Source organism: Lampetra planeri, chromosome 12 (genome assembly GCF_965212315.1).
Source record: "Lampetra planeri chromosome 12, kcLamPlan1.2.h2, whole genome shotgun sequence".
NCBI lineage: Eukaryota > Metazoa > Chordata > Hyperoartia > Petromyzontiformes > Petromyzontidae > Lampetra > Lampetra planeri.
The window spans coordinates 7,010,705-7,037,498 of NC_136118.1; the positions used below are offsets into that span (position 1 = coordinate 7,010,705).

The 26,794-nt window shown below is 39.1% G+C and overlaps 1 protein-coding gene across 7 annotated transcripts; it reads right to left on the bottom strand.

Annotated features, from left to right (window-relative positions):
* Positions 1 to 1,172: 1,172 nt before the first annotated feature.
* On the bottom strand, positions 1,173 to 25,151 carry DCTN1 (dynactin subunit 1). Of its 7 annotated transcripts, XM_078599369.1 has the most exons (31): positions 23,250 to 23,540; positions 22,344 to 22,583; positions 21,615 to 21,696; positions 21,268 to 21,299; positions 19,939 to 19,959; positions 17,943 to 17,972; positions 16,960 to 16,980; positions 12,589 to 12,795; positions 12,094 to 12,291; positions 11,243 to 11,447; positions 10,350 to 10,428; positions 9,714 to 9,873; positions 9,503 to 9,607; positions 9,070 to 9,261; positions 8,423 to 8,542; positions 7,847 to 7,999; positions 7,569 to 7,729; positions 7,279 to 7,447; positions 7,010 to 7,078; positions 6,780 to 6,842; positions 6,513 to 6,662; positions 5,942 to 6,103; positions 5,692 to 5,823; positions 5,469 to 5,597; positions 5,156 to 5,298; positions 4,816 to 4,982; positions 3,930 to 4,063; positions 3,541 to 3,739; positions 3,063 to 3,160; positions 2,739 to 2,828; positions 1,173 to 2,209 (listed from the first exon to the last, which is right to left on the bottom strand). In XM_078599369.1, the coding sequence occupies exons 1-31, from the start codon at positions 23,298 to 23,300 to the stop codon at positions 2,072 to 2,074; spliced, it is 3,900 nt and encodes a 1,299-aa protein (XP_078455495.1). In that variant the 5' UTR covers positions 23,301 to 23,540; the 3' UTR covers positions 1,173 to 2,071. The 7 variants fall into 7 exon arrangements, with proteins under 7 accessions (XP_078455495.1, XP_078455490.1, XP_078455491.1 ...); XM_078599364.1 differs by lacking the exons at positions 17,943 to 17,972; positions 19,939 to 19,959; positions 23,250 to 23,540 and adding an exon at positions 25,049 to 25,151 and having other exon boundaries at positions 16,960 to 16,977; XM_078599365.1 differs by lacking the exons at positions 17,943 to 17,972; positions 19,939 to 19,959; positions 23,250 to 23,540 and adding an exon at positions 24,796 to 25,114 and having other exon boundaries at positions 16,960 to 16,977.
* Between the last annotated feature and the right edge of the window lie 1,643 nt (positions 25,152 to 26,794).

Consider the following 26,794-nt stretch of genomic DNA (forward strand, 5'->3'; position numbering starts at 1 on the left):
TCTAACTACAACAAACGGAAAAGGAGCTCGGTGATTGGACGAAGTTGGCAGCCAATGGGCGCCCAGGAATCGTGCGCACAACGTGCGAGGTTCTAACTACAACAAACGACAATGATGGAACGCGTATTCGCAACAACAAAAAGCCCTCGGTCGCTTACAATTGAGTTGCTTGTCAAATTATGAACGGTTGGTGGTGGTGGTGTGGCAGCAACTCGAAGGCCGGAATAGAAAGTGAAAAAAACCTATACATGATTGAGCACTCATAAGCTTCACAGATATTTAATAATTCATCGCTGCATCGCTGGTATCCTGGCCATCTCGCCGACTGAAAACATAAGCAGTGTAAACGAAACTAGGATTCATAAGAATTTTTTGGGAATAGATCGTGTAAATATAAATGTTGTTAAACCCGCCACCACCCGAGTTAATAAGTCAGGTTTGTCACAAACAGAACATGCAACTTGAGTACCTTTCATCAGTGATTACAACTAGCATCATCAGGCGACAGACAGATTTGTGGAGAAATCCTGTTTCGTTCTTAAAGGGGTAGAAACTGGAAATATTCACATACCGTACCAGGCTTTGCTCCAGCTCTTTACAGATGGGAAGTGGGAGCAATACTGCTGTTGTGTGCAGGGCCACGATAACAGTGATTCACGAACGAGAGTGAACTTGGGTAGGGGTCTTATCAGGACATGTGGTGGTACACGGTCCACCTCAGAACCGGCCGACCTTGTTACTGCAACATATTTTTACAAAACATTTTAACATCTTGATGTTTTATTTCATGAAAATGTAGGTCTTAAATTGATCAATTATGGGCGCTACAGCCTACAGGCAAGAGCCAACAACGGTGTTCATTTAGTCACCTGTCAGAATTCAAAGCTCAGTTCAGCTGTCGGTCATTTGTGTGGATGTTAATGTGCGATGGCATTTAAATGATTTGTTAGTTACATACATTAAATTACCTTTTTAGACTGTTTAAACTAAACTGACAAAACAGGCAGGGCGTAAGAAGTCACTTTAATCCGTATTCCAGTCATGGCAAGAGGCGATTGAAATTTAAAACAGCAGCAGCTTTGGGCACGCTGAAAAAGGTGCAACTGGATAAATTCACAAATAGTAGACATGCACCACGAGCAATACAGTACAAAAAAATTACAACATGCAAATCCGATTACGTATTCGTTTATTTGCAGGAATATGCATCAATACACGTTTACACAAAGCGGTGAAACGTATTGCGAGACATTTATCAAGTCCGCGTTGAAAATAATATTGCAAACGGCTACTCCAAATGACGTGAGATGTGGTGATATGCAGCATTGTATGCATTAATTTGGCAATGGCTACGTCTCCATAAAAATGTTATTTAGCTTATCGATTTACACAATCCACAAGGTTTTAAATTAAATCTATACAAATCAAACGCCCACTAATGCAACTCCAATTTGTGGAACATGTAACAATGGGCACTGCCAAATGAAGATATTAAATTAAGTGATGGTCTTGTTTTATGCAGCTTTATACTCTTTACAACTACCAGTTTGAAGGCAATGTAAAGCTTCAGATTTTCTCCCAAAATTGTTTAGAAAAACTGCCTGCTTCAAAGTTGTCCAGGCTTGCACACAAGTTGCATTCTAATTTGTCCACAAAATCCTGTTTCTGTTGATATTAATAACTTTATATTTTCATAAGCAACATTTTCGTACGCATTACCAATGTTTAATAATACATGCAAGTGCAACGGATGCACTCCAAATGCTTATTGCTTACTTTAATGGAGACATAACCAACGTATCTACTTCGCATTGAAATCAATATGACCACCATTAGCCACCAAACAGCAAGCCAAGAATACACAAGACAAACCATTATGCATATTTAATTTCCCTCTATAGTTTGTGCACTGTTGCAAAAGTCAATCTTATACAGGGTGACAGACAAAAACATTTTTTTCAGATTGCTCACATTTTGAGCAAAACATTAGTGCTATATAGTAACTTATCAACAATAACCAGTTACACATTTGAAATGTGAGTGTAGAACGATCTTGTGGTATGTGGAAGCTCTAGGAGATGAGGCGTGTGTGGAGCTGTTGCAGTTGGCTGGGAAGCAGGGTCAGCTTGTGAATTCTGCCCTGACCAGGAGGGCATGGGATGGTCACCTTGCCAAGGTATACTGCATCTCCCTGCATCTCCGCATTTGCCTGTAAACAGGGATACAGTATACATGCTCACTTTAATTAGACGAAATAATGAAATAATAAAGTAGGCAATTAAATGTACGCATCAACCAATAGAATATTTTCACAATATACAATAAAATGGTATAATAAATGTGAATCAGGTTATGTCTTGCCTCACCATCAAAAGATATGTAGCATACGTGTATCTAAAGCTAAATTGAAATCTTAACAAAAAATACAGGTAACCCAGCAAATCATGCATCAACATCTTTTGATTGATCGACGACTGGATGAAAGCCTCCCAAAGCTGTCACCTTGCCTCGATCTAACGATGCAGCAATCCATCTACCTCCTCCTCCATCTTCGTGGTAGCCAACCTCCCGACAATGTTCTTTCTTTTGGCTGCCACTCCATCATTAGCTTCAACCACAGAGTCTTCCCATCTAATGGTGTGGCCCTGCCCAATCCAAATTTTCTGAGCAGTCAATATTACGTCTCAAACTTAAATCATTCATAGGTGGTAAACAGTTTATACATATTTAAGCCTTACCTTGGAGAAGGCTGGAGAGGGGAAAGTGGTGAGGTCAGATTTAATCTGTGCACCAGGGTGCTGGGAAATGACCATCCGCCGTACCTCATCCTGCATGCAATCGGGGAAAAAAGTAGTCAACATTTTAAGTGAAATGGTAATTAATTAAATAGCCTTAAGCCACATACAAAGTGTTACTTTACATGCATCTATATGTTAAGGTTAATAATAACATACATTGTGAAATAAAATGTTATGAATGGTGACCAGAACAAAATCTACTATATCAATCAATTCAGCAACCAAACTTGAGTTCTATTAAAATAGTAACCAAGATGTACATACCTTCAGTCTTTCCACATTGTCACTCATCTGCTTCAGCCGGGCTGTCTGCTCTAGCAACTGATTAGCTGGACTTGCTTTATCCACCGGTGGGATGATACCTTCTCAGCATAAGAACACAACATATGACAAGCCATTTGAATGTAACTGCTATATAAAAATAACTTTTTTAAACAAGTGAATTTTTTTACATTCCAATGTTGTGGTAAGAAAGAGGTAGTGCAGCAGTGGTTCGTGCACTATGCATTAAAGCCCATGGCTAACATCAATAGCATCAGTTTTGAGTGATGTTTCAACCAGTCTGCTCCCAAATCTATGCCCCAATTACCAAGCTGGGCTGAAGAGGGCAGTAAACCATGGTCAAACCCCATGACCGAACAGCATGGAGAGATCGTCAACCATTAGTGGATTGACAATGAACTGTAAATTGTTATTGTTAAATAATGCACATCTGAATGAGTGATGGTATTAAAAGGCACACCTGGCTTTCGGTGTGAAATGTCCACCACACGAGCAGTGACACACATGTGCTGCAGTGACTCGAGCAGCTGGTTTGTCTTCCTGTTGAGGGCCAGTGTCGGGTCAGCGACCATACCTTCCTCCCCAGCCTGGGAGGGAACTGTTATCTTCGGGATGCGCAAGGGAGGCAGTGATGCCAGGTCCGATTTCATCTTCTCAGCCTTAGGACAACAATTCAAATGCACAGAAGTTAACAGGTATCATTCTCATTATATTCTTAGAATGCATGTTAAAAAATTTTAGTCTATCCCATACACATTGGCTATGGTGCGATAAAATAAAAAAAATATTTCCATGAAAAGTGTGCAATTCCATTTGTGGATCTTGGATAAAAAGTACATTGCATTGTACCTTAAGGCGATTGTTTTCATTCTTTAGGTGTTTGAGGGCCATTTTAAGGGCCTCGATTTGATGCAGAAGGAGAGGAGAATCTTTGACTTGCACAGGCCCTGAACCACCTCCCATACCTTGTGTTGGGGAAGCACCTACACACAATCGACATAAGCAAATAAGTTAGTAGTTTGTAAAAAATATTTCCCTCTTGTTTTTCTTCTGTAGAGCTTTGAGTTTATAGTATATGTATAATGCAGGAGTATCATGCATGATTTTTATGGCCTTACAAAAAAAATCAGGACTCATACTTTGCAATGCAATTTGCACAATATTTTGACAGGCATAATTGTGCAAATGATTACACAGCACACATAGCTGCAGTCATTGAGAGAAAAAATCAATAGGCGAATTAAACCTGAATATGACAGGAATAACAAGAACCAAATAAAAAATACATTCTAAAAATGATTGCCTTGACCATTCGCAAGTAAGGATAGTCTATATACTCTACCTTCATCCTCATCATCTGAGGGGCAAATAAAGGTGACGGGAAAGGCAGATGTAAAATGAATGTGATTATAATGGAGACATTTGACAGCACACAAAAAAATTGGTAAAGCAAAATGTCACTGAAATCCATGGTATAAATTAGTGGAAATGCTGGGCTCAAAAGTTGAAAAAAAATTGTTGAAGCTGTTAGCGCAATAAAATCAGGTCAAATTAGTGAGTCAGATTTTTTTCAATCATCAAAATTATCTTTCAACTTTGTAATTCACGAGATATTATATTTCTCAATATTTCTCCTGTATTTTTTCCCAATTAGCCTCCAACAATTCACTTTCCTATTGCCCAAACAATGGTGAGAACATACGACACCGAGGGAGACACAAGCACCGTTATATACCTGTGGCTATGCCAGTAACAATAGAGGCGATCCCTGATGTCTGAGCACCACGCAGTCCCTCCACGGAGCGCCGAGGCATGTTGGCGAGCCTCTGTTTCAGCTCCACCTTTTCGGATTCCAGCTGGTCAATGTCAGCTTGCAGGGCATCCATTGTTTCCTCAAACTCCCTGAACAAAAATGTAAGAAAAAAATCCATCTCACAGCAACATTGCTTTTGACTGCATCTTAGAAATGTACCATCTGCATATATTATTGTGTATTAACATCAAAACACCATATTACTAGATTGCACAACTGCAAACAAAGTGAATCAGAGATTATGATAGATCTATAGCCATACTTTTCTTTTTTCTTAAGGAGAGCAGTGATATCGTCCAGTTTGGTCTGGATCTTCTCGACCCTCTCATCAGCATCCTTCGACGCACTGTCCAGCTTCTTTTCCAAAAGACTCAGGCGCACATTAGCTTCACTCAGTTCCTCTCCCTGTTGGTAGGTAGGCACACTTGTGTTAAATCACAGTCACGCTTCCTTAAGCAATTTGCATTTGTACGTATGTAGAACTTCTTTTACACTATACGTAGCCAACCTTGCTAATGTTTGGGCTCTTAAACATGTTACATTATAATCACATTTACAAATCAACCTCATATTACCTTGATCTTTAGGGATTTCTTCAGCTCTTTGATGACAGTTTCCCTGTCCTCAAGTTTAAGGCCCAGGCCTTCGGCATCCATTATCTCTGCCTTGAGGGCAACAGCTCTGAGTTCCACAGGATTTGCAGGCTGAGCAATGGAGGAATATGCAAACAAAGGTTAGATTATACAAAAAAAACTAAAAAAGCTATGCTATTAATTAAATGAAATGCAAGTTCTCTACCTTGTTCTGATGTTTTTCAGCATCGTACTCTCCCTCCTGCATGGCTGTGGCCAGCTTGTTCATGGTGACAATCACCACGTTACAGGACTGACGTATGCACTCATATGGACTCAAGTTCTGCCCTGCATATATCTGCAACAGATGTAATTGATTAAATAATACGTTATTTTAAGATATAAAAAATATTCAGTATTCACCATGCTACTCTTTATGGTGTTCTTGCTTTCTGTGAAGAGGGCTGTGGGCAAACCTGCTCTGAAGCCTTGAAGGCCAGCTCTTCCAGCCTGGCTGAATTTAAGCCCTCATTCTCTGTGAGTGGAGCAATCATCTGTGCAGAAACAGCTGCAATCTCCTGTAGCGAAGCCACCACCCAGCTCAGGTGCTTACGACAATCCAGCAATCCCTCAGCGACCTGAGATGATAAAACTCAAATTCAAACTTGTGCAACATGGGGTCACAATATCTATCATGAAGATGATCCAATGCAAATACACATTTTAGTTAAAATTAGTATTTGCATTAAAATTTGTGATGCTATTAGAAACTTATACTGTAACAAATTTGCAAATGACACAAAACTTGCCGGCAAAAAAAAAAAATCAGCCAAGACAATGACATCATATCATGGGCACGCTCAACTCTCCATTAAGTTAATGTTATGTTATTTTGCGACATCACATGTCAAATACAATGGGATGAACAATTTGTGAGATACAATACTTACAAGGATAAACACATGTTTGGAAAGCATTAGAGAATCTATGCATATGCACGACATTAATTGTTTGCAAAGAATTCAGTAGCGCGATCGAGGAACGTACCTGTGGTCCATAAGAGAGTGCAGTCGGGATTCCTGGGGCATCTGTCCCTGGCATGCGGCGGCGGACCTTCTTACAGAATTGCCGCACATCACTGGTGGAGGTCTCCAGGTCTTTCAGAAGCAATGCAAAATTACTTCCTTCTTGGCCAGTCTGTTGGTGTAATGAACAAGTGTCAATAGGTTCTTAACTCAGTGCATTATGACCAATACTATGAAACATGTTAAACAAGTAGAAAAGTCCTTTATGGAAAAATGCTGTCATGCCCACCTGCAAGAATGACCTTAGCCTGCCCACCTCCACTGCCATGCAGTCCAGGGCACTCTGTGACACCTGAGCACAAAATACAGAATAAGTCTCGAATCCAGTTTCTTAAAAACAAAAAATTTGAAAACGTCTGTGAATTAACATTTTATAATGCAGGTCATTTACATTCAATACAACTTTTTTTCCCCCTTAAAAATTTAAGAATATAAAAAAATAAGCCGGTTAATATTTACCCTAATGTGGTCGGCAAGCTGAATCGTACAATCCTCTGCTTTCTCAGAAAGATGAATGCTGTACAGATGCTAATACAAAAAAACACGTCATTAAGCATATTAAATAATATACATTCACAGCCAAATAAACATATTCAAAATATTATCCAAAAGGAATAAAGATTAAATGACAAATAAAACGACAAAGAATCCAATCCAATCAGTTTCTAAATACAAATGAAAGTCATAAAGACAAGAGCCTTGTTTACGGCACCAAAGTTAATGCTTACTTGGTAGTATTTGATCGCCTTGGTGAGAGGCTCCACATTAACAGTTTCATCCAGACGATCATTACGCAGCAGCTCAATGAGGAAGTCAAGCGAGCGCTCGTGCACACTCATCTCCGGGTAGAGGCTTCCGACCTTCACGTACGTCTCCACGCTGCACTGGCTCAATGCCCTGTCATAGAGGAAATAGCGAACACAATCATGTGAAACTGAGGACTGTTAACGCTGCTCATGTTGCTGCTGTGTGCAGTGTAAAGTTGAGGTAGACAGCCAACGACAGTTAAAACAAGTACGTTTCGTATTTGTGCAGGATGGTCTGCAGAAGGCTGAGCGAGTAGACGAGACCACCCGTAAAGCTCAGCTGCTCGCCCTGTGCCCCACGCAGATTTGCAGACTTCATCGCCTCTTCATTCAGCTCGTACTTCTCTTGCGCTTGCTTACTGATCAACTCGGCCTGCACGCATGACAGATACGTCAGAGACGTTTCACAAGACAATTGGTAGTTTTCTATGCATATATTCATATCCATAAACAACATGTAGCATCCCGGTGTCTGTACAAATGTTGTTACTTTGCAGATGAGCCTGGGAACAAGTAGCAGCACGAGCAGGCAGTCGTGGTCCCCGCCACGACGCAGGAAGGAGTCTGGCATGAATGACGTCATGAGGGACACGTGCCGGTTGGCCTGCTGCACCTCCATCTTTCTCAGGTCCATGTCGATGGCCTGATAAAGCAATTGAGAGCAAGTATGAGTTGTGTGTATAGATATGTTTTGTAAAATCACAATCCGTATGTCAAGTATTGTCTTTCTGCAGATTGGACACAGAGGGATCTGTTTTATGATAAATAGTACCATGGCAGAAGATGGTAATGTTTTGACTAGATTACCTTCCAAAGGTGGCCATAACTTTGGAAATAAGACTATGATGGAATAGCCTATAATCATCGAATACATTATCAGTTACATAATCTCCACACATTTTTGTGGCATTATTTGACAATGTTTAGAAACGTTAAGGTTGGATTTGAGCAATCAAGTTGCCTAGTGTGGCACTTTTATACCTAGGTAATTTATTCGTGGATAAAATAAGTGCTAATTAATAAATACATCAGCATACAGTTTACATTTATACGTATAAAAATTTACCTTAGCATGAGCTTTGGTCTCTGCAAACTTGATTTTGAAATCAAACATCTCTGGAGGGGGAGCCGTCTGCTCTCTCTCCGCAGATGCTTCCTGTTGACTCATCAACTCGCGGTTCACGTCCTAGAGACACAGAAACACATCTGCTCATGGAGAAAAGCATCCATTTGATATTTGAGAAAGGGTTAAGTTCATAGACAAATATTATTCAGACAGTATACAGAGTATTGCAGAAAGAAAAGGACAACTTTGTGAAACAAATGTTTTTTATTCAAATGAGAAAAAATTATATACGTATGTTAAAGCCTTAGCAGGGTAAATAATATTCATAAGGTAGTAAAGGAGGCTTATATGTAGGTTGGCATGTGCTGATAAGAGATAATGAAGATGCAATTCGGTGCAGGGCAAGAGACAGAGGGTGAGATGGAAGGATGCAGTGCCTTGAGATGAGGACAGTGGATGTGACGAGAGAAGAGGCGCAAGATTGAAGCAATGAGAAAACAAATTCTGAGCAGCTGACCCCATACAATATTAGGCCTTTTGACTCAGAAGCTGTTTCCAATGTTTGTAAATGTCTTGCATATAGAATAGCTATTAACTTGGTTTGAATGACTACAGCTACGACAGAGAAGACTTTGGCTGGGCTGTACCTCCAAGTGCGCGGTAAGCTGCCTGTACTTCTGCATGGTTTGCTGATAGTCTGCCACCATCTCTTGCGCTGCATCCACACGCTTCTCTGCCTCCCGCACACGAGCATTTGCCATATCGAGCTGCTCCCGCAGTTCCAGTTCTGTTTCCCGGCAATTTTCCTGCAGCTCGTCGTTCATGTCGTTGATGGCCTCCTGCAGAGATGCATTTTACAAAGGCATGGAAAGCAAAGAGAATTTAGCACAGTGCACAAAAGGCACAGCACCACAGCAAATATAATGTACTTGCTTACATACTTAAGGGCATTTGTGTGTATCCATTTGTGCTGATGCAAGACCGATTGAAACCCTCTAATGAGCACAACATAAAAATGAAATCATGAAGCATTTAATCTTTTCCATTTATCAGCGTTTTAACACAAAGTGCTTGACGAACCAAATCGTTAACATTTTCCATCAGCTCTCGGACTTTCTCCTCCAGATTCAGGTTTCGCTCCGTCAGGGTTTCCACCATGTCTTCAGCCCCGAGAGCTGCATCAACCTAAACACAAAAGCCAAACATTTTACATTCATGTGGGTCCATGCATGCGCCACAATTACCAGCATAATCCCGAGAGGATTTGCGGATATGTAGAGAGTGCAGCCACCTGCTCCTTCAGCTCATCAATGATGCCCTCTGCCTGCTGCAGCTCAGCCTGCAGCTTCTCTTTTTGTGCGCGCAGAGTGTCCAGCTCCGAGTTCTTCTTCTCCATATGCTTCTGCTGTTTAAGGTACTCCTGCTTCTCTGATGTAGAGAGGTCACGCATCCTGCCAAGCACAGAAGCAGTTGGTTATGTGCACATGAAGCTCTGAAAATGTTCCACAAGCTAGCGTGCCTTCGTGAGCTACTGAAGCTATGACGAACATTTAAGTGTTAAAGTATAGTTCATAAACAGCATAATTTCTAAGGCAAGTGAATACAAATTTGACCTCGAAAATATTTCAATCAATATATGCCGCACATGATAAATGCATACAAGATCAAACAGAATGCATGAACAAATGCATATCATTAAATATTGAATATCAATATAAAAATTAACCATGGCTTTGCAATACGGATGTATGTTGAACTTATTTCGCACCGCACGTAGTCAACTCACTTTTTCATACAACTAATCCAAAAACAAACATACCAATAAACACATACATGACACACAATTTGCAATAAAAAATGTTACAGATGAAATTTTACTGAAATTTAATTTTGTTTTACACACGGCATATATCTAAAGCTCAATTACCTGACCAGGGCCTCTTTAAGCCTGGCATTTTGCTCTTCCAGTTGTTTAACATGATAACTTGAAGCTGCCCCATCACTTCCTGAACATAAATAGCACATAGAAAGACATGATTGAGTTATGAAGCTAGGTTATATGCTATATCTCCAATTTTTTGTTTACATATGAAATACACAATGGATATTTAACACTGAACAAAAAAAACACTTAAAAGTAGATTTGATTAAATCTTTAAAGAATAATAGATTTTTATAATCTCGTTTGCACACATTAAGTGTAAAATAAACGAACATAAAAGCATGATATAGGATTACGTTAATGCACAAACAGTTCTAGGAAGATGAGCTATGACTAGGCATGTCAACGCTAAAGAAGTATGCTCGTAAAACAATGACACAATAACAGCGACAAGCTAAACAAAATAAAAGCACTTAAAAAAGGTCTCAAATATTTCTCTATTTTTAAAGCACGAGCCGCAGGGTTAGTGCTTTTTTAGAACTATACACGTTCCAATAAAAATTTTTTGTAATGGTATAAGCAGTTTTCATTGGTATTTTAACAAATATTTCATTAACTGCTGACAAAATTAAATATTAAACATAATTATTTACATATTAGTTTCATATTAAAATAATACAAACATGTGAATTGGTGCACCTAAGGCCAGATTTATTTTGGCAAATCTTGTTAATTATTACTATTTGTGAAAATATACTCATGTCTTCACCAACTATAATGGGCCAAAGGGCCAAGCTCTGAATATTGCTCAACAATTGTAGTGCTATACACATTGTAGGGCTATAATCACTGTCTTCGGGGCCTGTATGAGACTGATAAACACAGGAGTAGAGTGTTTACAGTCTCCCTTAGAGTGTTGTACAGAAAGACCACGGAACCTTTCTCCTCAATCTCGTGCTTGAGGATCTCCAGGTCCATGCTGAGCTCCTCAACCTTCTCCTTGAGGTTCTCCACTTCCTGCTGTAGGGATTCAGACTTCTCTTCGGCCATCTCCTTGTCGAGCGTGGCCATTTCTATTGCGTCCGACACATCGGCCATCTCCTCCATGTACCGCTCCTTTGCTTCAATCACCTCCTTGGCCTCCTACTCGCATACAAATACCAGATGCAGTTAATTTGCAAATGCGCACTCCTCTTCTCAACCCACTGCTAGATGAGGGCATCGCCACACTGTGGTGATCGTGGGGGTTATTTTAATCTCCCTCACCATGGTTGTTGGGTCAGTGGGGATTGGTGAATTTTTGGAGCATAAAAGCACATCACAACAAAGGATATTGTTGCAGTGCCATCTGCTGCCCACATCTGTAGCACAGCCTCACAGCTGCCGATGACAGCCGATGGTATTAAAACGTCTGTGCATGATCCAATTTCAACTCTACTTAGCAACCCAGATTTGATGAGATTGGACACATTCTCGTTTGTATGGTCATAGACAGTTATTTACTTACCTAAAAACAATATTAGTTTTCAATTACACACTTAACATTTATTTGTGTTTAAACCTAACATTTCCAACACTGTATTTTTGTTTTAAACAAGTCAATACGAACATAGACATTTATATATGCTTCTATAGTAAATATGACACAGGCTATAAATAAATAAAACACCGGAACGATCTTTATCCTCCAATATGGATGTGGGTAAAGTATCAAGAACATTTTGTACCATATTTAAACAACCCACGATTTGTGATGGAAATGAACACAACATTAATGCCTCTTGCTCACCCGCTTTGCTTCCTTAAGCTGCTTCTGTAGATCGGCCTGCTGGTCTTGCATTCTGCTCTTCCACTCTTGCAGCTGTTCCATCTGAATTTTATATTTCTCCAGCTCCTTGAGCTTTGCCTTGTCCTCATTGCGCTTTACCTTCAGCGTCTCAAGCTTCTCATCCAGGTCCTTCACCTGTAGCCGCAGACTCTCCTCCTCCTAAATAATATATGACGGTAATATACATTCCGTTTCATGTATGCATACTATTTTAACATCATCCGTCGATCACTATCACATACAGACCTGTATTAAAATAATTTTTTAATATGTTAAGTTTACCATACTTCTTTCTGTCAAACTCAATGTTGATTTAGATCACAACAAAAGAACAAATAAAGTTGGGTCTACATTTATAGGAAAAACAGTATTTTCTTCTGGCATAAGGAGAATGACAAACGTGTATGATGCACCGAGAAAATCTATTTTGCATGACAAGTATTAATCCTTCAGTACCTTGCTAGGGGACAGGACGTGGGAGGTGACCGGCATGTTGAGTGGCGTGGTTGGCACAGGTACGACGGGGGCAGCAAGTGGAGTCTGTGCCGGGGTGCCGGGCTCACTGCTGCTCATCTCTCCACCTGATGCCGAGGCGGACGCCGAAGGCGTTGCTGAGGCTGCTCCACTTGCCGAGGAGGCTGACATTCCCGAGATACGGCTCGGCTGCAGTTGAGGGAGCATAAAAGCTTGACATTAATCTAAGCTCACAGCAGTCTCTTCCTCTTATTCAATACAGACTTGAAAATGTTTGCATTGTGGATTAAGTCCCCAAGCAAAGTAACCATTACATCTACTGTGAGACAATATTTGATAAGAGGCAGATTTCGTGGTTTAGTAATTATGGGTAATTCTCCTGAAGGTTACTAAGAGGTGGCACAATCGTGAATATGACCAGATGTATAGGGTTCCTGTAATATAGATTAATACGTTAGAAAAATTTACGTATGTGATAGTGTTTCTGCAATAGCTGAATTCAAATCAGGAAAGGGCAATGATCATGTGACTCTCAAAGCCATAATTTTTGTTAATATATAGGAATGCATTGTCAATTGGAGTCAGTAACACAATGCAGTGAAATACGTGTCTGTACAATGTATTCAGCATGAGTATTGTGTTAATAAAATATTGATAATTGCTGGCCTAGCAGGAGTGCTTTTGCCGCTTGTTGATGTTTATTACTGCAGCCATGGTTATTACTGCAGGTATATTAACCATTAAAATACGTGGTGTCCGCTTCTTGTGACATCATTTGCAAGGGTAGGCCATTGTGTGCCGGCGTCATGGTCCAAAGTTGATAAATGACCTGCAACTTACTCAATAGTAATATATACCACAATCATTGAGCCCTATTGAAAAATAATCATGAGACTCGGTGAGGCTTCACTGGGTACACACACATAATAATGCCTTTGAGAATTTTACAAATGTGTACATTTCCTCGTCATCCTTACATGTCATGGAAATAAGGAAATGAGTGTAGATGATTATTATGGTAGGTAATACTTAACAAAGTTAATAACTATATAGACAATCAATAATGCATGTGTCAGTGTCACGCACTCAAATATAAATAATGGCCTTGAGTTAGAACAAGTGGATATAATGTAATGCATGGAGAAACCAAGCTGAATTCAAACATGAAGGGAAGCAGTGGTTCAGAACTTACCGCATCTGCCTGAAGCGGCAAAGAGCCATAAAGAAAAGAGAAAACATAGGTCGCGAAAAGATGCACAACTCAGTATGAAATACAGCAAATCAGTGAACTTCTCCCAGTATGCCAGTACATTACTAATACTCGTGTTAATGTGCAGTAAAGACATTGTAGACAACATTATGCCAAAATAAAAACGAATATATTAATTTGGAGCCGTTTATAATTTGCAATTAAGTGTATGTGCACAAAAGATAATAAAGTTACAATTATTATTCAATTTTGAATAAATGCAAACACTGTAATGTAATATACCCCATTGAACGAAGGTGTCAATATTGTTCCAAAATTAGATATTTAATGTTTCAATATTTTAAACGTATATGTTATACAAAATGAGGCCTTTGCCTACTTTCATCACATCAGTATTTATCAGCCTATTGTACCCGCTGTGACATTGAATCAGAAACATGGACACCGACAAAGAAAATAGAACGGTGGCTGCAAAGTACACAATTGATCATGGAAAGGTCGGTGCATGGAATTACACCGAGACAAAGGAGGAACACATGGATAAGAGAAAAAACAAACACAAATTATAGACATCATATGAACTGTTAAGAAAAGTGGGCTTGGGCAAAACACATCGCTGATCGTCAAGATCGACGATGAGTTAGCAGACAAAGGGAGGGTACACGCGCGAGAGTATGACCATCACAGAGGTGGAACAATAAAAGCAGCTTGTGTGCAGGAGCTAGTTGGCTTGATGAATACATCAGGATACCGTGAAAGATAGCGATTACTTGGGCAAGCCTTCATCTCAAAGTGGCTGATGTTGATGAGTAATGGTCACCAATAAATTATGGCAACGAGCAGTGGAATGAGAAGAGCACGGTGGAGACAAGTGATCTGCACTGTAACACCCGATATACATTGCCAGTGTTTGCCATGTGCAGGTTGGCTATTCAAATCAATTATTTGAAAAACCAAATCAGTCAAATATGTAAATACTCGACAAGAGACATCGAATTATCACTAAATATCAGTTGTACTAATATTGCATGTAGAACATTGTTTGGTTTATGTTGCTTTAAAAACAAAATAACAACTATTATATCATGAACCTTTGTGAGAAACAGCACAATACTAAGTGGTATAACAGATTTATTGTTCTAAAAAACTCGATTTTTTTTTCTCTGAAACGATAGATCAATAATAAGCGTGAAAGCTTATGTTACCACAACGCATAAGGTAAGTGAATAATTTATTACAATCAAGAGCAGCCAGCGGAAATGTGACAATGGTTACTCCCTAGTATGAGCAATCATACTTTTAGCTTAATTGAAATGATTATATATGTCATGTCTTTCATAGACTTAATACTTTATTAAATTTGTTATGAATAATTAGGAAACCTTTTAAGTAGCATTTATTTTACAGGCCTTTGTCAATCCTCTGCTGGATGAAGACCTTCCCACACCGTGTTGGTCAATGGTACTGTTTGACTGTTTGACCATACTGCACCACACGGTTCACTGCAGGTTGGTAAAGAGGGCAACCAGGATCGGTTCTGATGTCACTCGCCACCGATGTTTGCAGCGGATGGAAATCAAACTTAGTTTTCCAGTTTCATAGCGCAGCGTGTTAACCATTGTGCCGCCATTCCATCCCACCGATTACTCAGGATTATACAGAATGTTACATCTTTTAAAGAAGGAAGAAATTGCAAAGAAACATAAAATATGTACATGCATTGTGTGAAGAACATAAGGTATATGACATGAGTGAAGAACAAACTAAATGCAAAAAAAAACCCCACAATGTTCAGTACACAAGCATCATAAAAAAAACTGTCACGTATAGCATAGGTGGGACAAAGTCATTGTTATGCAAGTCCAAGTCGAGTCGCAAGTCATCAAATTCATGACTCGAGTCTGACTCGAGTCCAAGTCACATGACTCGAGTCCACATCTCATAGGTGGGACAAAGTCATTGTTATGCAAGTGCAAGTCGAGTCGCAAGTCATCAAATTCATGACTCGAGTCTGACTCGAGTCCAAATCACATGACTCGAGTCCACACCTCTGACGTATAGTCATATATCGATATTTGAACTCGATGAGTTCCTGAAGCTTTGTTCGTATATTCAATAACTTATAACATTAGTACTATGAGAATGCGTTCCCAGCCTTCGTAACTTACCATTTCATACTATGAACACTTAATAACTTATCATTCGTATTATAAACAAAGACAACTTAATATATTTTATAGTGTACAGCATTAAAATAAAAAGAAACGGACATACATCAAAGAAACATTGCGATGCACAACACTCAATCATCCATATCTTATTACGTATTGTTATTTATATAGTAACGTAGATTGTTAAATGTATTCATTTTAGTGCATTCATTTATTATTTAACTAATTTTGTTGCTGTTTAAAGTAATTCTAATAAATGCAAACTTAGTTTTACCAAAACTTTGTTTATCGAATATACGCATATTATATGCAAATCCCTTTCAATTATATCCATTTAAACAAACAAAAATGTGTATATCTGCTCAGTAGTATTCATAGTGAATTGGCACAATACCCCTATTGCCTTTTGAAGACCACTTTCTTCATAATCCTTGAACAATGATGTGTTTAGAATACAGGTTCACATTCGTACCGTATCAAAACGTGTTGTGAATTAAAATGCACGCATGCATGTAAAACGGACGTGAAAAGTGAACAAAGAGGAGAAAGTAAAGTCAGAAAGTATGGGGATGAGCCCTCGGACCTTAAACGTCATTGAACACATGAGGTAACACATTATCACTTGGCATATGGTGCATCAGAAGTATGGCTTATGTTACAAGAGATAATGAATCGTATACGATGACAGTGAATCTCTGAGAGACGCAATGGGCAATAGCCAGTGCAAATCATTAATTGTAAGAAATATACAGACACATGTCCAAAATCAATTAAAGGAAAATCTGAAATCTATAAGCAATACGTTTTCTTCTACAGTTACTGCTCATCATATGTGAAGGGGAAATGCTTGCTCAAAACAAAACCAATATAACCAAAAGTATGGCCTGACATCCGTGGCATTTCTGTGGCGGCACCAGTAATTATTTTACAATGCCAAAGGGATATTGTTGGTACAAGTAATCATACGCTCACCTTGGGCCGCCTTGTGACCTGCTTAGCAGGCACGCAGCATGTAAAGACATCATCAGAAACGTTATAACAAACAAGAATATCAGTTGTAGAGACACCGCTGATCATAAAATAAAAAACTATAAGTACTCACAGATAACGTACACGTGTAAGACAAGGCATACATTCATGATTACCAATCAGCTGTTCGACATCAAACTGCCTATAAAAAAATACTAATTATATATTCATCAAGAACTTCAAATGTGCTACCATCTCAAAAAACTCTCCTAGTATAAACTTTGAAACTTCTGGTTCATTTTTATACCGTACAATTTCTCTTGCTGCGTTTCACAAACTCGAAGAATAGGCGCATTACAGGTACATACCATGTAGGAAATGAATGCTATTATACATTATACAATACTTGCAGGCAGATGCATTGCATTACTTACAATAAACTATAACACTTGCAAACACATACAAGTGTATGTAAATGTGCTAATGACTTTCTTTTTTTAAATTAAGCACAGCAGAGGTTAATGGCCTCTAATTATAATTATCGAGGTTTTCGCAATAGCTATGGAAACCTATTTGCCAACACCTAATTTAGATGTGAACCACGCCAATTTAATCCACAGAGACACAGACATGTAAGGCAGTGTTTTATGAACAAAGTATTTAGTAAATAAAAATCTTCTACTATTTTGACGACTAACAACACAATCTCTGAAATGCTATACCCCAGCTATGAAAAACCGAATACTTTAGCAATTTCGTTTTACAAATGCTTTTTAGGTCTTAGAAATGTCATATATAGAACATAGCAACAAAACTAATGGAAAGCACATTTGCTCTTGTAAACACTAAAATGCCTTAATTTGCAATTACACTGTAATTATGTGCTGCAGGGTTTTAAAATAATCAGATAAGCACGACAACAAAAACACTCATGAGAGGAAAGGCTTTCATGCACGATGCAAACAGTGAATAGAACCCATCAATACCTTTCTCCCTGTAGCAGCCTGCTTCATTGTCTTTTGTGAAGGAGACAGAATGGTTAAGAAAGATATTTTTTAAAAATAAACAGAAAGCTCTCCCTAGCACAGACTTGCTCCAGAGACAATATTTTTTTTTAATTTCGATCTGTCGCTCACTTTCTTGGCCCAGCTCTAAAAATCAGCTAGAAGCTGTTGTGTGCCTGGAGAAACAACGGTCCGTCTATTTATGCTGCTGCTGCTGCTGCAAAGGGTCACCACATACGCTCTCTGAATAAGGCCCCCTGAGGGGGTCCGGCTACAGCTAAGACCGAGGAACACTTAGCACTCACTCGCTGCTCCCGAGACGTTATACAATAGGCAGAGAACAACATTATGCTAAAAAGCATTAGTCCGCTGACATTGGGTTGGCTTCACATGACGTCAGTATTTTTTAAAACGCCTATCAGAAAACGTCGTCAGAAAAGGCTTTTTTTGTTGTTAAAGCTACACTTGACACACGACTTTGATAACGCATTGCCCATCAGCTCATAATAGCCAACAAATCGGTGGCAGTATTTGATTTCGACAAAGAAAACGTTGCACTGTGCTAAAATCTCCCTTTCTACAGACGTGCCCGTTCTTGTGCAGCATACAGTCTATCCCAGATTCGTAGTCACTGCGCTGCCATTTTAATTCCATCCCACTGCCTAGCCAGGTTTCCATGAGAACGATCATCATAATCCATTTGAGGTTCCTCTTAAACCACCCGAAGCAATTTACAGCATTTGCCAATGGCAGTAATGTTCCAAATCTAAACAGATTTTCAGAATAGGTTTACACTATTTTGCAATCATTAGATTTTTATGAGCGGTGTTACGACCAATATCACGCTGCACAAGCTCAACAGCTGCGCGCTTAAGAGACAACAACACAATTAGGACCACGCTGAGCAGCGCACATGCTATGGTTTGGAAAAAAATATATCACGAAGACAATAAAAGCCCATTCAATGCACATTACAAAGCATTGTTGCAGGGTGCTGTAACGATAATACAGAAAAGGCAAGTACTGTACGATGAAGAGAAATGCAGGGAGGTGGAAATGTGGCAATTATATTGAGGCAAACTAAGCAGTTTTAAGGATGAGTCAAAGCGTAGCCTGTGCACAATAAACCTATCTCTGCTGACATGCCATTACCGCATGTATGGTACTTGCTGATTTAAAAAAAATTAAAGATTTTTTTGAAAAGTCTATGAATTTTATGCATAATTAAATTTGGTAAATTTGGTATTTTTATTTATTCTTTATAGCAATTTTACTTTTTTTAAATCCCAAATTAAAATTTCCGTTATGATTAATTATGATGTAACATTTAACCATTATTTGCAAAGTGGCAAAAACAAATGGCCGCAAACATTTTTCGTGTTTCAACATATTTTGTTTGCAGCTACAACTTTCCAATAATCAGTGCTTTTGAAAAACACAATTTTGTTGCGTAGTTGTCCAGCAAGGAAGGAGAAATATACATTTATGTGACGATTTAAAACTGAGATTTTTAGAAGAGAGATTTTTAAAAGATTTAAAACTGCTTACACAGCATTGACAAGTAAAAGTGTTCTTACGTAATTCATCAATATTTTTCACTCCAACAGCACATACACACTACTACTGTTGCACAATTCAAACTGACCTTTTATTCTGTGAGAAACGTGGTAAAGAAAGTGAATTTCAGTTGCTAAGCATAACTTGAAAATCTCATCATTGGTCTGACTCCTTACATTTGATGTAAAACAAATTGAAATATTTAATGCAATCCACATCTAATCAAAAATTAGATACAAGGGATACACTTGAACGAAGGTGGGAACAGAAGCAGTGGTGGTAGTAACAGCCTGTCAGCAGAGGTAGTGGTGTAAATAAAATGATTTGGCAATGAATCTCTTAAAAAACAAACATTTGTCAGGAGTAAATAAAAGTGCAGCACGAGATATATAAGTGCATTACAACGATTTAGGAAAACCACCTTTTTGGGTTTTGCTGCCCTCTTGAAGTCAAATAGTATATGAAAGCAAAGGGTTAGAAAAATTATTGACAAATTTGAATAAAAGATCCCTGGCAAAAAATGTTACAGTTAATGTACACATGCTATTTTAAATATTGAATACATCCACTTCACTACTCACTTTCGTTTAATTATATGAAGTAAAACTTCCCAATTAATTCTACTGAAATACATACAAAATATTCCGTTTTCCAAAGGCAAGCATCCCCTTTCATTTAAGATATGCTGAGAGATACAGCAGTTGCACACGTGCACCACCAAGCGAACACTAATGGTACTGCAAAAAACGTAACATTCGTCAAGAGCGCGGTCTTAAAAGAAACATATAATACAGGTGGCGATTTAGGCAATGATGGCTCTTCATCATCGCACATAGAGAGGCCAAAATTTAGTGAATAATAGTTGGAGACTGCACTATACCCCATAGGAACTGATGAGAATTTTAAAAATATAATCAAGGCCCATGGTGTCTCGTGCAGTCTACAACTAGTATGCACTACCCCCCGCTGGTGTCTCCATGTGCTATGAAGAAGGGCAATTGCCAAAAACGTTACCTGCTATACATTTTTCTGTTGAAGGCAGTGTTATTAACGAATGTGTTGTTTGTTATCTGTGCTTGCGCATCACTGCCAACGCAGGATCACCAAATTATTTACTAATAGTACTCCAGCCTTATGAATGGTGAAAAAGGATCAGAAAATAAGAAGTTCCCAATGCGCGCAAATCCCTCCAGTGACAAAACAGCTGTATTGTTTACACAAAGTTTGTTGAACCTACCTGTAAAAGAAAAGCAACAATCCAACCTTTCTCCAAAACGAATTGGAAGAATGTTCACTTAACATGCATGCGTGCATTGTATTGTATTTGAATATTCACCTGGATAATACGTTGAGATGAAACATCTCGTTTGCAAATGTGTCCAGGGTGTACAGTGGACACATACATAGCAAAAGAGTTTGGTTTCGTGAGTGTTTACTAAACCAGCTGGTCGGTCATGGACAATGGCCTGATACATGTGAATAAGAGTAATATGTTTTTGAAAGTTGTCTTGTTAAACGTTCATCGGTTATTAGTAAAATGCATAAAGTGCTCAGGAATCAATAAAATAATGAAGTGCAATAAATCCCTTTATTAGATTGGTGAAAAAGGAAATGAAAAACACAAACGTGTTGAGTATTTGACACTTCGAAAGTAACAGCAGTGTACTATTAAAATAAAGAAAAACAATCAAAAACATCTCATTAGAAATGGATGATAGATGTGTTAATTCGAATATTAAAAGTCACTCACCAATTTACTTGATTTTGGTGTTTCAGAGACTTCTGCAAAACAATATACACAACACTCAACTAAAACACTGCATTATAAGCTGACATCTTTTGGTAAACTGTAACTTTTAAAACTTTCTGGATCTACTTATAAATTTAAATAAACCCGTTTTTATTTGTTTAAAGGCAAAATTATACGTGTAATTTTTTCATGCTCAATAAAAAAAATCCCCAAACCAATTATCCTGAAAAGCAGGTGGTTTGTTTCATGCAAATAAAATAACTTTTTTTAAAACCACAAGGATGATCTAGTCACGATCATCCACATCTTACACATCTGCAAACAACCATATTCTGCAGTTCCCTTACCTTTCTTTGGGATTTTAGCAGGAGCAACTGGTTCAGGGGTTTCTGGGGAAGAAGTGTCTCCTCCATCCTCAACCAGTTGAATCTTGAAGAAAATACAGAATGTTTGTCAATCCACAAAAATATTTCCATCGACCACCACATGTAAACATACTACTATGATTGCATACTTATATTTGGGGACTTTAAAAGCCATATTTGTACAATGATTAATGAACAATATAACAATTTCCAAGCTTAAGAGCTAATCGTTGACTTGTCGAACACTACATGCAGTGCAGGTGTTATAAATTGTACACTCACTGTGGAGCAATCAAAGTTGGGAAAGAGTTTGCTTTTTGTTTGCTACTTATCTCGAATACACTGCACATTGGACAACTTAACCACAAACCCACAGTTCTGCACCCTGCATCAATGCGACTGTAAAGTACAAATATTCCATAAAATGTGCATTGCATTAAGCTTTGTAATACCAATAGAAAGCATACAACATAACCTTCACGCTCCACATTAGACATAGTACTCATTTATTATATATAAATAAAAAATTGAATTCATAAAATAAATAACAAAGCAGTCCATTGTGAAATTTTGCTCATCACGTGAAAAGTGTGTGACAGGCAACACAGAAGCCTTCATAAGGCAACTCAAACCATCTCCCCTGTTGCAAAAATGCCTGAACTACACCAGCATCTAAACATTTTAGTACGGTGAAAACGAAGGAAACTTAACCTGCGACTGTCGCACGAAGATGCCGTGGTTGTCCTCGCAGGTGAAGTAACGCTTGCCCTGAACCGTGCCGTCATTCTTGCCTTTAGCCTCGTCCAGGATGACACCAACCCATTTGCCCGTGGCAAACATGGTGGCCCCCACATATGCCACGGTCCCGATCTGGCCCTTTCCGATTACTTCCACACGCGAGCCCACCTTCAGTGGCTTCCCTTCTGATGTCATCTTGCTAATAGGGGTAGACTGCATACAAAACACTGCAATTAGACACCGTGTTTTCAAATGCTAAAATTAAATTAACTGATGATGGTTATTTAACTGATGATGGTTATTTAGTTCATGTGCAGGAATTAGTTGGATGGTAACGGCACTGGACCGTGAGGGATGGTGATGGCATGGGGAGGTCTTTATCCAGCAGTGGATAGACAATGACTGATGATGAAGATGAAATGAACTACTGTATGCTGTGTTCATTGAATATGATTTGTAGATGAATTCATATGAGCAGTATGCCACGTTAAAATACACATTTTTAAATGTCAGTTTCTACAAATGGATTTAAGAAAATAAACAAAATCATCTACTACTTAGGCTTCAGATTACAAAGCATTTACAAAGCTGCAGTGAAATGGACATTTCTTCGTGATTTAAACACGTAAAACCATTTTATTCTAAATTGCCTTTTGGATGATTACATATGTATGATATTCACCGTTTGTATAACGTACCATTTGCAAGCATCATCACAAATGTAACGCCATTACCCTACAGGACTATATTTAAATACAGGTGCGAGCACAGCTGAAAGTACTGTGCCTTTATTACACAGTATAAATGTATCCATAGTTTAAAACACAGCAACAACTTAACACTTACAAACCTCCACAAGAACATGTTTTAAGCACTTACCTTGGAGTACACGTGCTTCCTATCACTGGATGAAGTACTGACCCGAGACATTGCTTATTCTACGACTGATTGATCGGATAAATAAGTGGCACAAAATGCTAGCGAACAGTAGTAACCTTGGACGCTTTCCTTACAAGTCCAAAACTATGAGGCTATTCCCAATCTCGCGAACTGTCAAATGGATGGTGCTGTGTAGTACTGCAGTCTCAGCAGAAAGAAGCTTGTGGCTAAAGCTAGCATTGCTATTTAGCGCTTGAGGCAGGGGGGTGTCTCTGTACAGACGCTGGAAACCGACACTAATATATTACATAGAAGTGATTATTAGGTTCCTGATTTTCATGGTCTGAAAGGTCAGTGTTGCCGCCTAGTGGTGGCGGGAGGCAATGGGGGTGACGTGTGCGCAAAAAATGCACCTATGGCACGGCGTACCCCACTCCACGTCACGTAGGTGGATTACGCAGACGGTTCCTGTCTTGATTCTACGTATAATCTACAATCCAGAATGTAACTGAAGGCACATCTACATCGACAGAGCAATGAAATCAGCTGGTGTGCAAGTGCTAGGTAGACGTATGCATCGCAGGATTGCAGGCCTTTATCCAGCAGTGGATTTATCATGGATGATGAATGGAACAAATGTGCCGAACCTACCTATGTTTAATGCACACTGGATGCATGCATAATACACCTTACCCACAATGGATTAAGATGCAAACAAATACTCAAGTTTTTTTCATACAACCACAGAGAGAGAATGTTAATGTATATATCGACCATAGTATACCGAATTAATAAATTTAAGAAAGAGTTTGCACACGTGATATGACGGAATCTCATACTTGCACGGACTGGCATAATTATGTAGATTAATGTAGAATCACACATTATATGCAATTAAATCCTTAAACGCACGTGGAATAAAGAAAGTAAAACGTTAAGTTTACATTGCATTAGTTGTACAGTAATTATACTTTGGTTTTAGGGTTGAAAACACTTCTGATCAATGCGACATTAAATGTAGATATAAACAAACCTCAAAGCGTATTTAGAATATACACACGTTAAGAATATAGTACCTGTGATGGAATACTGCATGCATTGTATTGTTGAATTGGCGTTTAAATAACAACAACTGCAATGTGGTCTAACAAGAATGCTAAATACTGCACTGTAAGGAGCATTGCCACTGCTATAAATAATACCACCGGAATTGCACGTCTCATAGCAGCCACACAGCACGATGAGTGGGGCCACAATATGCGATTATGAACAGTGGTTACAAATAACAATTTAAAGAAACAAAAAGAGTAATACAGCTCATTAAATGTATATAAAATCAACGGTTCCGTATAGGCGAGTAACTGCCTAAGATATGTCAGCTGAGGCATTTGAGGCCCTGCCATTCCAATCACTCATCTCTTACACTTAGCCAAGTGTGGAGAAGAAAATGTACAACACGGCACAATCCCGAGCATGACAACGCAACAAATATAACAGAAATACACATTTAAAACGCTACCTTTAATTAATGCGCAAACACACTCACCCTCTCACGTTACACGAAGGCCGCGTCAGTAACGGCGCGCTGGGGATAGAAACCCCGCGGCTACCGGCGTCGTTCACCGGGTAGAGATTCTAGGCAAGGACGGTCGACGCCCACAGACCGCCTCGGCCAACACCAAGCCGGCAACGTAAACACCGTCGGCGGCGATTGCGGTCGCCGCGTTCTCTCGCGTGTCTCAAAGAGCCTCGACGCTTTTCGACTTTAAGCGCATTAAACATAAACGCGCGAAACTCACCTCGCGTAGACGGCGCGACGTGAGCAAGTGAATTCGTGCGGCGCGCGTCTACAGGCCGCTGTTGGAGCGGCTCTCTCACCGGCGCCGTTTGGCCACGGGGGGGCAATGGAGGGTGGGGAGGTGGGGGCGATGTTTTTCGTATCCTCGTCAGAGGTCAACTTAAAGCCACGGTCATCGTTCGAGGTGGATAAAATTGGTACTATTTTGCGTGAAGTTAACGGTTGGTAGTGCTGTGGATGGATTGGTCCCCTCGCCACGGTATAAATGGGCTCAGCAGACCTATTGGGTAACATGATGATGTGTTGAGTGGGGAGGATAATTTACTTTCATAATAGAGTTTTTTGGGGTTAGATCGCGTAAATATATGAATGTGTCGTTAAATCCGCCACCAACCGACACAGCCAACTAGTAAGGGTTGTCACGTAAACAGAACGTGGCCAATTCGTCACTAGTACAGCAACACCGGTGTGTTGGAGAGCCAAGCCACAACATTTACAATCTGTGTACGACGTTTCGCCAGTAATTACAACCAGCTTCATCAGGCGACAGCCAGATTTGTGGAGAAGTCCTCCTGTTTCGTTTCTCATATAGAGGCGTGGATGTGATGACTATACTTCTGCGCTCTTGCGCAAAGAGGGGGGGGGGGGGTGTTAATTAAATGTTCATTTTTAGTTGGGAGTTGTTTGTTAGTCTAGCAAATTTGTTCATTTGGGTTGTGTTAGTTTTGTTAAATACATTATCAGCTGATTGCTGTGTAATTGTGTCGATTATATTCCAGTGATCTGTAAACTGGTAATTTACTTGTTTATATTCGTTATCTTGGTAACAACGAGATTGACTGCGCGATTGATATAACATTTCAATACGTGCGTTATATCACGGATGGGAAAGTTTTCCTTACTGAGGGCCATATCGGATTTTCAAATACGGGCGCCACTCGATATAGGGACAGATACGTTGTCCGTTAAGCGAAATTCCGTTTATCGAAAGCCTATTTAAAAATTATTGGAGGTGCGTTCCTATGGGAGGAAAAACAACTATTCAGCCCCAATACTTAGTAAAATCAATGCAGCAAACCTTAAAGCACATGTAATCGAAAATCGATCATTTGTATATTGGACATTTTAAAACATGTCGCGAAAAAAACTCTGCAGGGTGGTCCAGATGAACTTGGAACCCCCATTAAATCTTATAAAACGTCATATTTTAAACTAAGGTGTATTTATAAGCGAAAAGAATATGCAAAGGTAAAAAAAGGTTAGAGGTCAATTCATTGGAGGGTCACGATACATCTGGACCAACCTGTGCAGATCTCTTTTTCCCCTTTTTTTGGCACTTCTGCTATCACTTGCACTTGACATGCCTCTTTCCAGACACCTTGACTTTAACTGAAGAACTCTTTAGATTTGAAGTTTTCGTGACTGCAGGGATCCATACTCTTTGGTTCTTTCGGTAAAGTCACGTAGGTATAATTTATTTTATTGTATACCTACGTGACTTTACCGAAAGAACCAAAGAGTATGAAGAACTCTTCTTCTTCCAAGTAACCTTGAAACATTCTAGATTTGAAGCTTTCGTGACTGCAAGGATTCATATTCTTAGTTTTTTTCGGTAAAGTCACGTAGGTAAAACATTAAAATTAATAAATGTAAAATAAAATAAAAATCACGACGTTTCGGAGGCAACACAAGCTTCCATCTTCAGGTGGAACCGTCACAGCCACGACAGCAAGTAATTTACTTGATA